Genomic DNA, 14,145 nt, shown 5'->3' with positions numbered 1-14,145 from the left:
TAACAAACTTTAATTTTAATCCTGAAGGACGCATGGGCTGGTAGGACAAAAATTAAGGCCCAGGTTAACACAAGGAGGAGACCTACATCAGAATAAGCTGAGACCCCAACAGGCCACACCCTAAGATTCAACGTGAATCAGAATTAAGCCAGGTCTCAGGAACTAGCAACCCAAGGACAAAGTAGCCTGCTTGGTCCAAAAACCCCAAGTTCTAAACTTTGTATAATGTAGTCCCAGATTGGTGGACCTCCCAAGCACCCAGCGGAAGCAAGTACAAATTACTTCTGTAGAAAGGTACCTTAATTCTAGGCCTCAAATTATTCCTAGAAATAATTTTCAAGTACACACAATTGGGTAAACAAAGAAACAAAGCCACCAAGAATGAAATTCCGTAGAATAACAAACAAGACTCACAGATGTCAAACAAGTGTGTGGGTCTTGTAGATTTCAGATACTGGAATAATTAGTCGTGGTAAGTTGTTGAAAACATTAGCTATTACCATTATGTTTACCAACTTGTGAAGTGAACTATGAGAGGATATATTAACCACAGAAGTTAATAGAAGAATACAGACTCCTGAAAATATCTGGCTGTTAGAAACTAAAATGTAGTGTATAATCCTTTATAGAATGTCAATGACTTCATATTTATAATTACATAGTTGTATATTAGCAGTGTTCTAGTTCTTACTGCCTTATCTTTAAGATGATTTTAAATAAAATTATCTTTTGGGATTCAAAAACACATAGCTAATCTTACTATTGGCAGTGTTATATCACATATCATTACCATAATCTGTATGTGTTCAAAAAGATCTTCCTACTTCTTTGTAGCTCCCACAACATCTAGAACAGTGCAACGATACATGGAGAAAACTCAGTCTAGTATTTGTTGGATGACTAATGGAAAATTTAGCTAATAACAGAACTTTCTTCATTGTATAAATTATCTTTCAGAAGAATAGTGTCATAGTTTAAAATTATCATATTTACCACATCACAAGTTATCTTTTTGCTAGAATTTGAAACATTACTTTACCTTTGCATTTCGTTGAGCATACTGTGCAACAACTCGAGACAACAGAGACCAAAGAGCAGGGTCACCAGGGTTGCTAAAGAGATCATCGAAAGTAGCAGGCTTAGGGGCAAGTTACTTTAACCACAAAATGTACAAGCAACCAACAATTTATTAAGTTTAAAACCTTTTAGACATCTGAAACAAGTTCATATTAATTGTGCATGTTTAGTTGAAAGTATTTTTAGAAAACATACTTTATATCACTTATATACTCCAACAGTCTTTATGAAAATACAAAAAAAAAATCAACAATGGATGATTATAAAGTCATGAGATAATTAAGAAAAGTTAAGGAAATTTAACACACTGTGTTCAAACACAAAGAGATTAAAAATTATAGGATAAGTAATATTGCATGGCAGGAAGATGACTACTAATAAAAATGACATAAGGAATAAGCTTTATATTAAAATAACTTTAAAAAAACCCAGCAGATTGTTAATAAAAATGAACTCTGAAAGGAAAAGAGACTACAGACACGATACTTTACTGCTAAAAATAAAATATAATAATTAACCACTGCTGCTAATGACAGCTTTCCTTTTTTCAAATTTTGAAGAAATTAATGAATCTTTAAACGGCTGAAAATTACTAAAACCATCAATCTAGACAGTACCAGACAACAGACTAAGAATATTACAAACTTGGGAATTAAGAGCTTTAATAGCAAAACAAAGTTTGGGCTTTATTGCATAAAACCAGGGTGTCGTTTCCAAATGTATATTCTTACCTTATTTTATAGTATTAATAAAGTCCAAATGTCAAATGCAATGATATCAAGTATAATTAGGTTCCAAGTTCACAAATACAGAATTTACCTGTGAACAGCTTTAGATACTTGTCTTTGCGCTGCCACACTGCGACCTTGGAGTGCGTAAATCGCTGATGTAAGAAGGCACCTCTGATAATTACTGTCTTTGGGTTTGGTGTGCTTCAGTAACTCATTAAGTGCTGCTTTTGACAGCGTAGCATCCTGCATTGCCAACCCTAGAGCACACAGGGCTTGAAGGCTTTCTGTGGTTGGTTCCTTTAAGATAGAGCTGTAAATATATTTTAAAATTACCTATTAGTTATGACTAGAGTAGTTTTTTTTCTTTGTTTGTTTGAGACGGAGTCTTGCTCTGTCGCCCAGGCTGGAGTGCAGTGGTGTGATCTCAGCTCACTGCAAGCTCCGCCTCCCGGGTTCCCGCCATTCTCCTGCCTCAGCCTCCAGAGTAGCTGGGACTACAGGCTCCCGCCACCACACCAAGCTAATTTTTTGTATTTTTAGTAGAGACAGGGTTTCACTGTGTTAGCCAGGATGGTCTCGATCTCCTGACCTCCTGATCCGCCCGTCTCGGCCTCCCAAAGTGCTGGGATTACAGACGTGAGCCACCGCGCCCGGCCTATGACTACAGTAGTCTTTATCTGTAACTATTAAAACATTATTTAGTATAAAAAGCAATTTACGTAAAGATTCACCAAACTAAACTCAATTTTAAGATTAATATAAAAGCAAATTTCTTGGTGTTTAGAGATAGCAATTTCCCTGATTGAAGCAGTTAAAAACATCAATGACTTTTCACAGAGCAACAAAAGCCAAACTTATTTTCTGGTCATTATATCTAAGTGATATGGTTTGGATCTGTGTCCCCGCCCAAATCCCATGTTGAATTGTAATCCCCAGTGTTGGCAGTGGGCCTAGTGGGAGGTGATTGGATCATGAGGCAGAGCTCTCATGAATGGTTTAGCACCATCTCCATTTAGTACTGTATAGTGAATTCTCACGTGATCTAGTTGTTTAAAAGTGTGCAGTGCCTCCCTCTCTCTTCCTCCTGCTCTGGCCACGTAAAACATGCCGGCTTCCCCTTCACTTCCTGTCATGATTATAAGTTTCCTGAGGCCACCCCAGAAGCAATGCTGCCAAGCTTCCTGTACAGCCTGCAGAACCTTGAGCCAATTAGACCTCTTTTCTCTGTAAATCACCCAGTCTCAGGTATTTCTTACAGCAGTGTGAGAACTAACAAACACATTAAGTTTTAGAAACAAATATAAATTAGCTTCTTTGAGTTTCACTTCTAGGTAATTAGTACAATTTTGCTAAAATATTGAGTTCCACTAAAATATTAGAAGGTATAAATAATAAAAAAACTCTTCAATTAAAATATGATTTTTATCATTCCAAAAAAGCTTTGTCCTATTTGCTCTATGGTATTAAAACTAGTACTTTACATAATAAGTACAAATTATCTCTATATCCACTATACTCCAAATGAGTATTTTTATAATTTAAGGAGAATTTACATTTTATAGGTAAACATCTAGCATTTTTTTTCCTCTTTCAACTATAATATCTCACTTAGCCTTATGGAGGAAAATCTATTAATGTTTAGGAATCCCAGTTAATTTAAATAAAGAAAATCTTAGCTCTCCACTAACAATCAAACTTATAAGAATTATTATGAATTTTATACTGCAATAAAAATAAAGGAATTTTTTTAAACTTTTTTTTTTTTTTACTTAAGTGGTTTTATTTTATGTGCAAATAATGAACAGATCTACTTTCCAAAAACGGGAGCTTTTTAAAAGAAAACTACATAATAACTTTTAAAAGGCTCTGGAATTCCTCTGCTTCTAGATCATTGCTAGGCTAGAAAAATAAAGTTTGTTGTACCAGGAATCACGAGTTAGAACTGAGTATTCTCCAAAGTGGAAATTCTAGAGTGTAATGTCACTCCAGGCAAAGACTCTTCAGTTCTCATCCCCAAATTCCTATCAGAAGGGTTAAACCAGGTCAAAACAGTCCAGCATAATTAGGCTTCATCAAACAATGTCATTATGCTCTTCTAAGATGCAAGTAAACCAAAACAGGAAATACTAAAATTAAAATAATAAAAGACACTGTCATACAAATTGTTAGTTCTTTGTTGTATCCCTCCTTCTATAACATTAATAAGGGGAATATTTTACTCAAAGAATATTTTATTTTATACATCGCTAGCCATGAATTTTTGCCATTAGTTATTATACAAATGCTGCCTAGTGCCATTATCCAAATGGCACAACCATTTTACGTTCGCAATTCACTTCTATAGTTACAAATAGGATTTTTATGATTTACCTAAGTACATCTATCGGTGAAGATTTAACACTGAGATGCAATCTAACATCCGTAATATCTGATGTTGTGTAGATGGCAATGCAGGAAAGATATATTTTAATTACTTTTCATTTAAGTGATCTTATATAAAAAATAAACTAATAATTTAGCAGGTCCAAGTTTTAAACAATGCTCATTGAAATATAAAAGAAATATTTATAACATTATAAAATGTCACATATCACCATTACCTCTTTGGACTATTTTTGGAAGGGGGAAATTAAGAGTTTTATACTTCATTTTGACAAGCAGGTATGAAATCATGAATTTCCTGAGGCAGCTCTGAAGTAAATAGCTTACGTAAAGTATCCATAGTAACTCTTTTTACAATAAGAGTTAATACATCTGTGTCCAAATATGGAAGTATCTCAGTCAGTGTCATGTCTAGCAAATAACCACATGGCTAATGGGTACAACTAAAAAAGCCAAAAAGCAAATAGTAAAATACAAATTTCAATATTGATAACAAAAAAAGAAATTCTAATTTGTGCCTTGCTCAATGGGAAAAAAAAACTACCTAATTTAATACTTATGAATAAACAAAATCTAAGTTATGACTGAAATGACTACCTTCTAATATTAAGCAAACGCGTGCTGGATGCTCAATGCCTGTATGTTGTATTTTACCATAAAATGTTCTCAGGATTTTACACATGGTTATTTACTATCATAAAGTGTATAAAGTTGGTAACCAGATTTTTTTCCCATAATGAACTAAATCCTGCTCCCCTTAAATCAGTGCCTAGAACACTGCTCAGTTCCCAACATATGAATGCCAAACAACAGCAATATAGGTTAAGTAACTGAACTTTTCATAGAAAGAAAATCAAACAAAAGAATGCCAATGGGCAGAGATGGAAGCAGTTGATAGTGTCAAGCTTGGGTGAAGACACGCAGAAAATCAAAAACAAAGAAAGAAACATAAAAAACAAAAAACCTAGGCTTGGATCCAACAACATAAAACATAGGGGTAAAGGTTTTCCTTCACATAGGTGAAGGGGAAAAAAAGATTACATTGTTATTTTTTCTCCCACTTCCATTTCCTGTCTTAAGCAGTAACCAAAGACAAATCTAATGACTCTAATATGGGGTTACTTTTGCCCTTGATAACTGCAGTCATCATTAGTATCTGTGATTCTTGTCACCAAGCCATTTGCAAATTTAAGTTCTCAAAACATGATATATATAACCATAGATACATGTTAAAAGGATATAGGCATGTAAAGTGACAGGATTTTCTTTTAAATGGGTTGGTTTTTCCTAACCAGCAAAGAGGAAGAAAAAAAAATTACTTATTTATTAGACAAGGAAATGACTGTAATGGCACAGGATAAGGCAAAGGCATTACATCAAATAAACGCCTGTCAAGTTTATCCTATAGAACTGGTTCTCAACCAGTACCATCTAACCATCTCTCTCCCCCCAGCTTTGGAGATGGGGTAGTTACAGAGGCAATTTTTTTGTTGTCACAATGACTGAGGGGTGCTAATATTACCACTTAGTAGGTGGGAGGCAAGGATATAAGCTTGTTGCAATGGGAGAATATCTCTGTACCATGAAGATTAGTACCACTCAAAAATGCCAATAAAACACTCATTGAGGCCACTGTTCAATAGCATGCATTAATTACTACTGCTTGTGAAGGAATTAAGGCCAATTTTCTAAAAAACTAATCTTCAAGAAGTTAGAAAATATTATATAAGTAACCACAAAAAAAAAACACAGGTCATTATTTTATTAACTTACTCCAAAAACACAGAAATAATTTTAAGTTTTGTTACTCGTTTTTAAAAAGATTCACCTTTAAATGAACCTTTTAACAGGTTATCGTGAAAAGGAAAGAAGAAAACATCTCTTTGGGAATCCAAGAAGCCAAAAAACAAGGCTTCATTACAACTATCTTCATTAAAATTTTAGGATACTACTTATCAGGTGATCAGATTATCTTTAAAAAAAAATACGCAACAGAGTATAGGACAGTTTTGAAAGATCCGATAGATCAAGGGCTAAGAATTAAATTACAATCTGTAGCTCCACCTGGGACTATCAATTCAGAACCAGGTGGGCTCAATCCCTTTTGTTCACCCAGAAGTTCCTAAAGCATTAAGAACTTCATTTTGCATTGCTCCAAATCTGAACCCAAATATTTAAGTATCTGGTCATGTTAAATGTTGATGTCAACTATACATACCATTTAAATAGCAATGTCTTGGCTACATCCATTTTTCCTTGTTTATATTCAGTTATTGCCAGAGCTGTCAAGATATGCGCTTTGTCTTGCTCTGATTCAACAATAGACAAGGCTCTCTCATAGGCTGTTACATAAAATTGAAAACAGACAAAACAATATAAAAGCCATCCTGATTGATGAAGCACGGGATTTTTTCTTTCCGAATCCTATTTTTCAGAAAGGTCTAAATACAATTACATTTTTGTATTCTCCTGTTCTCAAGCAGATAGAATAAAAATTTATAATAATCTAACTTGCTTTCAGTGTTCCAAGGTGATTCTCAGGTATCATTAGGATTATTATGTGACAATCTCTAACTGCTACCTTCAGAATCTATATGGGAATCTAGGTCACTGTCTTTAAGAGCCAAAGCAGAGGTCTGCAGCCACTGAGATATCACCAAAATTCCCACGTGCAGCCAAGCAACTCCATCAAGCAGTAGATACTTAAATGCTCTATACACATGTGGGCTAAGCCCATATATGTGAAAATGCATCATTTAACATATTTGGAGAAATCAAAATCTATTACTAACATGGTTGAGGTCTTCATTTATCAGAAATTATTATCTAAGCAGTGTAGAGCAGTAAACATTTGCTTTCAAATGCTAAGTCACATATTTGTCATAAGTGATCTTGGGCCTCAGTTGCCTCATTTGTATAATAAGTACTCAGCTTGTAACACTACTATAAAGACTACTCATCATAATAACATTCTAAATGAGGTAACAGATAAAAAGTGTCTAGTATTGCTCCTGACTCCTAGACAGATTTTAATAAACATTGCAACCCCCATCCCATCTCATTATCACATCTTTCTGTATGTATGCTCATCATGATTAAACTCAACTCCAGAAAAGATGTGTCCTTTAGCTTCAGGGCAATATTCTTACCTTTGCTGCTGTCTTTATAAAGCCCCTTCATGAATAAAGCCAAAGCAAAACCTATGATGTCTTCTAACTCTTCAAGGGGTGTTGACTTAAAAGCCTGGATAGCTTTATCATATTCACCAACGGAACTAAGAAGTAAAACACAACTTACTTTTAATATCAAAAGTAATTCTGGCATGTACCATCAAAATACAGAGATACAATTACACTAAGTTGGGCTGGGCGCAGTGGCTCACATCTGTAATCCCAGCACTTTAGTAGGCTGAGGGGGGCGGGGGTGGATCATAAGGTCAGGAGTTCGAGACCAGCCCGGCCATCATGGTGAAACCCCATCTCTACTAAAAACATGAAAATTAGCCTGACATGGTGGTGAATGCCTGTAATCCTAGCTGCTCAGGAGGCTGAGGCAGGAGAATCGCTTGAACCCAGTAGGCGGAGGTTGTAGTGAGCCAAGATTGTACCACTGCACTCTAGCCTGAGCAAGACAAAGCAAGACTCTTCTCAAAAAAAAATAATAATACTTTACACTAAGTTTCTTCTGATAATTTCATGTGTACTTCCTTTTTTATAGTGGTCTACTAAATTACAAATTGTCTCTCTCTTTTTTTTAACAAACTTTAATTAAAATCCCAAATTATAAAAATAATTTCAAGTTGACTTTTATATGGATCTCTAATTTTTTTAAGCTTAATACAATTAAATATTACCCTATGAGTATGGTTCTAGCATCTTTGCTAAGCTTAACAAGTCATAAAATGCCTAGTCAGAATCAAACCTATCTTTTGTATAAACTGTTTATCTGCACATTTTTCTTTTTTGGAGGGCATATAGACACACTAAAGTTCCATGAACAAAAATATTATTCTTTTTTGTGTTTAAGAGGGAGGAGGCCGGGCGCAGTGGCTCACACCTGTAATCCCAGCACACTGGGAGGCCGAGATGGGCGGGTCACTTGAGGTCAGGAGTTCAAGACCAGCCTAGCCTGGCCAGCATGATAAAACCCCGTCTCTACTACAAAAATACAAAAATTACCCAGGCGTGGCAGCAGGCGCCTGTAATTTCAACTACTGGAGAGGCTGAGGCAGGAGAATCTCTTGAACCCGGGAGACAGAGGTTGCAATGAGCCGAGATCAAACCACTGCACTCCAGCCTGGGCAACAAGAGAAACTCCATCTTAAAAAAAAAAAAAAAAAAAAAGAGGGAGGAAAATATAAACTGTAATATATACTAAAGTGCAATACTTATTAATAACAGAAAAATAACTTGTTTTTGCCTAAAGATAAAAGGAACTTGTATAAGCTCAACTGCCATCATCTGAAGAGATTTAAGATTCTTCTTTTTGGTATCCATCACCATAATCTGAATCTGTTTTTATTTTTAATGTGTTGTGGAAATCTTTTTACAAAATCTTTTTAATCTTTGAGAATATGAATGGGGGCTAAAAATATAGGCAACCTTCACTTATAAATAAGTTTTTAAAAAGTGAAAGAACATAAAATCAATACTTAAATTTTGATAAAGGAAAGAGGACTACCTTAGATTGTTTATGGATACATACATATATATTGAAAGTATTTCTTTAAATGAACACTATCTTCTAAGATGTGCGTGCTTTTGTGGAGAAAAGAATGGAACTACGGAAGGGAATGTGGGTGCTTCGATGAATCTATCTGAAATTTTTCTGGAAAAAGTAACCTGAAGGTTGGGCGCGGTGGCTCACACCTGTAATTCCAGCACTTTGGGAGGTCAAGGTGGGTGAATCATGAGGTCAGGAGTTCGAAACCAGCCTGGCCAACGTGGTGAGACTCCATCTCTACTAAAAATACAAAAAAGTAGCTGGGCGTGGTGGTGGGCACCTGTAATCTCAGCTACTCGGGAGGCTGAGGCAGGAGAATCTCTTGAACCCTGGAGGTGGAGGTTGCAGTGAGCCGAGATCACGCCACTGCACTCTAGCCCGGGCAACAGTGCGAGACTCCATCTCAAAAAAAAAAAAAAAAAGAAAGAAAGAAAAGTAACCTGAAACAAGCTGACAGAATTTTAAGATATAATTTGATTGGTGAGTTTTCATTAAATTATTCTATTACTCACTGCATGTTTGCACATTTCATACATTTCATAAAAGTAAATTTAAAAAAACAGATAATCTGTTTTCAATTGAAGGTATACATTTCCTTCTAAAATACTTACATTAGTACTTAGATTATATAAAACATCAAAACTAAAAAGAACAGATACTTTATTCCATACAATATATCTGTCCTCTACTTCAACAAAATCTTGGAACTGACAGCTCTTTCAACTTTTAAATATTTTTTCAACTTTTAAATATTAACAGTTTAAATGATTAAAAGGAGAGGCAGTCAGAACAGTATAATTTTCCAATTCTGGATATTTTTCAAGTACACAGTTATAAAAGAAAATAACTGGCTACCTAAGGTCTACCATGTAGCTCCTTAAAAGATGTGGCACTAATCCTAAAGCATCAAAGTATAGTTTTAACAGTGTTTTGCAAACTGCACCATTCAAGTTTAGGGCACTCTAGGATGCTGCCTTAATTTGAATCAAAAACCTTCCTCCTACAATACTTCCATCACCTGGTGTTAGTTCTACCCTCTAAAACAATTGGTTCTTAATCTTTCTTTCTTTTATTCTTTTTTAGAGTTAGAAGTCTCTGAAAAACTGAGGAAAGATATAGAGCTCCTTCCTCATCCCCAAATGGTACCCACACAACAATTTTTGTGTACTATTTCAAAGGAGTTACTGGACCCCTAATGTCCATCCTTAGTTTAAGAATACATAGCAAATCAGAATAAATCTAATTCCTATTCCAATTAACTAGACTTCTACTATTAGAGATGGCCACTACCTCTCTTCCAAATGTTCTCATCTCCAGTCAACAAACCATGAGTTCTAAATCTGCTCCATATAAATCACACCAGGGTAGTTAGCATTATAGGTACAGGAAACTGTTAACAGAGCCTGTTTCTATGGAAATTATGTATCCTACATGTCCCACTGTTCTGGGAACTAGTCAGCATATCACCAGTTCCACGGCTTTCACCAGAAAAATACAATCAATTGATAGAAATAATGGAGAAAAAATATGCTTACCATAACAATCTGCCGTAATTTCTTATTGCAACATTATAAGTATCTTGGTCTTCTGCACTCTGTAACAACAAAATTGCCCTTAAAAAAAAAAAAATCAAGGTATTTTAATTTATCTCTGTGCAATAGCATTCTGTTACCTTCCTCTTTAGCTGAATCCACAGATATTTGTTCATTTAGTTCTACTAATTCTTTGGTGCTAGTTATAATAGCTTATTCATATTTTATTAAGTTGGTACAACAAAAGCACTTACAGATATTTAGATTTTAAACTGTTGGGAAAATAACATCTAAATGACCTCTTAGTAAATGAAATTATTTATTACATTTGAGCTCTAAATATTCCAAAAATCTAAATATGGGAAATAACTATGTCACAGTTTAAAGTTTTGACATATTTGGAGTTTATAGAAAACACTCTTAAAACTATTTATACATTAGTAGTTTGAGTTACGAAGCCAGGAAATTGAATCCTTTCATGCGTCCTTGCTTGTACATACAGAAAAAATATTTAGAGAAAAGTAAGTTGAGGGAAGAGAACTAGTCACTAGAAGTCCCTCAAGGATTGGAATAAATAACCTGCTGACAACGTGTATTTTCTTCTCATGCTCAGTTCCCTATGGGCAGGCAGGGAAATGTCTTAACGACTAAAAAGAGTTGAATATTTAACAAGATTTTTGGTTTTTATTTTCGTTCCCATTTAAAGAGGACTGGCTAGGGAGAAATAGCCAACAAAGACTTTCTATCTCCCTGATGTTGCATGAAAAACAAGAATTTGCTAGAGAAGCCTAAAGACAGTATTATAGAGATGAAAAACTATACCCCTATTTAGACTTACGCCTAATTTGTGGTTTCAACCATCAGATACTTGTTTAAAGCAGAAAACAGCAGTGATGATCAGTCAAGAAAGTGGTACACACACCCAAGTGACTGTGGAGATGCCATTTTAAGCCTAAGGTGCAACCAATGTTAAATTCACAATATCTGCAATAATAACGATACGTCATTTTTGTTTATGTCATTTATATATATGTCGTTTGCTATTGCAAAAAAAATAGCAAACACCCTAGCTGCCTAGTTTTCTCTGTTTAAAAATCTTGCTCACTGTTGCAGTCTGTCATATTTATAGTTTACTGTTAAGTTTGCTGGCTTTGAAAGAAGCAAAATAGTGGTTTTTCATATACATTTATTTTCACATACTTCTTTCCATACACACCTGGAAAAATAACTTCTTGATTACACAAGCTCCAGTACCATCTAGTGATTACTCCTTTGAACTACAGAGAGATCCATAAAAGGATATGGCAAAGCATTCAGGACACCTCAATTATTTTTCACTTGACGAGGCTTCCTGTAAATATTTATTTAGATTTAGGGCAATAATGTGCCTCAGAGATTAGGCAACCAGGTCTTTTTACTTTTCATCTAGTAGTTGGTCATGAGATCAATGTTATTTTTTTATCACCTATCCATTAATTTACATAGAAATTTATGTAGATTTCATTTCCTACCACTCTCCAGCTGGTCATTCCATTGTAGCACACTGGCTTTCTTATTTTGTAAACATGCCAGATCTACTGCTCCACTTCTTCACTTCTCTTGCTGTTCCTTCTGCCTAGAATCGTCCTGCCCAGATAAACAAGTGGCTTGTGGCCTCAGTTCACTGAAGTCAGGCCTCAACTGCCTCCTTAGTTAATCTATCCATTCTTAGACTCACCTGAAATGTCACTTCCTGCCCTGCATTCTCTGGCCCTTTACCCTACTTTAATTTTCTTTCTTAGCAATTCTTATCATCACAGATGTTTATTAGCTCATCATGTCTCTTCAGCCACAGAACACATGTTCCATGAGAACAGGGCCTTTGTCTTTTTTAATTTACTGCAAAATGGCCAGTGCCAAGAACACTGCTTGGCACACAGTAGTCAACAAATATTTATTAAATGAATAAATACATAGTAGATATAAAAGTCATTCAAACAAACACATCACAATGTTCTTATTTCTTGTCTCACTGAACACATTTTCAAATCTAATAAAGTTAGACAGATAAGTTCTTAAAAGACAGACTTTTCTAAAAATCTGATAAGTTTTTTGTTTTGTTTCTTCTTTCTTTTCTATCGATTTCTCTCGCTCAATTTCTCCACCCCACCTCCTTAAGATGAGCAACAAAAACCAAAATATAGCTGAAAATTTGGGACCACATCTTTTCACCTTCTAAGATGTAATAATAGTATACAAGGAAATATCAGGAAAGGAGTCAAAACAATTATTTAGTACCTTCTTCCTGAGAATGAAACTAACATTTGAAAAGCTAACTGATAAACAATGATTGCACTGCAATTGATGTAGAACTTGGTTCCTTAGTTCCGCTAAAACCAGGTCCTTGACACACAAGCAGGAAAAGTTAGGCATGCAGACACATTGAAGGGTGAGGGGAACGGATTTTATTGGGTGAAAAGGAAAAAAAGAAAAAAACCTCTTAGCAAAGCGAGAGGGGTTCCTGCTAACAGGCCCCCGTCTCACAGATTGATTACTGGCCACACACACAAGAAATGAAGAGGCCAGGTTCCTCTCTGCCTGCAAATGGCATGAACTCCCCCAGGCTTCACCCCGTTCTCCCAATGCAGAGGCCAGTCAGAGATTCTCCAGGAACCCCTCCCCTCATCTTCCTCCTGCACCTATCACAATTAAATCTAGTTTACCTTTGGTATGCATTTGCTGCTTCCTTTTTGAGTTGCAGATGTTCGTTTAAGTAACCCAACATTGTGAAAGCTGGAGCATAATTCTGAATTCTTTCTAGAAAATGAGAAATATCTTCATTTTTACATATGCATACTGATGGCATTAACAAAATATTAGTTTTATTTTTTCAGTATCTTAAATACCAGATTACCTCTTGAGATCACTCACACTGTTAAGAACAGTGGCCTGATTTTATCTTGAATATAATATGGCAGTAAAAACTTTATTAACTCTTCTAATCACTGAATAATGTTTAATAGTTATATTTGATTTTTAGTTGAATTTTATAATTTAAACATTTTTATGCCCAAAGGTATCATAACTTGAAATTATAGTTCTTGTTAAAACCAGTCATGAGATTTATAAAGAAATTCAGTTCTTTGGCTAATTACTTAAGCCTTCCTATGATTAAATTAAGCAATAAGTTCTCTTGGTGGTTCTGTTCCAACACATATGTATTTAAAAAAAAATAACAAAGTCAGTATTGTACACTAGAAACAGAAGGTAAGTTTAGTACTTTCAGTGCAGTATTTTGAAATTTGAATGTCAAAAAACATCATGTATCTGAAACCACCATTTCAAAATTATAACTGAAACAGTGACAGAAATCTGACCTAACTCTATCTTGCTTCTAACCTCCATGCTGTCCTCATTCATTCCTGGGTGTAGGCTAAACTAAAAACAGGAGGAACTTGGCTTATAGTTTATAGATAGAAACAAAGATGACAACAGCCCTTTCCCAAAACAAACTCCCTCTTGCTGGGGACTAGACCTGCCTTTGCAGGACCAACGAATTAGTCAAAAGATTAATTACGGTTTAGGAGTCCTGCAGCTGGAGGCTACAAGATTCTGACCCTCCCCAAATTGCTCCTGGGGAATAACATCACTATTCAGAGCCTGCACTTGATGGATCAGCTGGCATCACCCAGATTGATAAACTGGCTCATCTGATCTTGTGG

The 14,145-nt window shown here is 35.2% G+C and overlaps 1 protein-coding gene across 3 annotated transcripts in view; it reads right to left on the bottom strand.

Moving 5' to 3' along the window:
• SKIC3 (SKI3 subunit of superkiller complex) overlaps positions 1 to 14,145 on the bottom strand; it is a 92,007-nt gene that overhangs the window by 32,550 nt on the left and 45,312 nt on the right. For all 3 annotated transcript variants that reach the window (XM_007978822.3, XM_037982217.2, XM_037982218.2), the window contains 6 exons: positions 13,147 to 13,240; positions 10,448 to 10,525; positions 7,340 to 7,464; positions 6,409 to 6,532; positions 1,897 to 2,118; positions 1,040 to 1,112 (listed from right to left, as the gene is read on the bottom strand). In XM_007978822.3, coding sequence (XP_007977013.3) covers positions 1,040 to 1,112; positions 1,897 to 2,118; positions 6,409 to 6,532; positions 7,340 to 7,464; positions 10,448 to 10,525; positions 13,147 to 13,240 — 716 coding nt within the window. The remainder of the gene's footprint in view (positions 1 to 1,039; positions 1,113 to 1,896; positions 2,119 to 6,408; positions 6,533 to 7,339; positions 7,465 to 10,447; positions 10,526 to 13,146; positions 13,241 to 14,145) is intronic.

The sequence above is a fragment of the Chlorocebus sabaeus genome, chromosome 4 (genome assembly GCF_047675955.1).
Source record: "Chlorocebus sabaeus isolate Y175 chromosome 4, mChlSab1.0.hap1, whole genome shotgun sequence".
NCBI lineage: Eukaryota > Metazoa > Chordata > Mammalia > Primates > Cercopithecidae > Chlorocebus > Chlorocebus sabaeus.
Note: the sequence above shows the minus strand (reverse complement) of the source record. Positions and strands in the feature narration are given on the sequence as shown.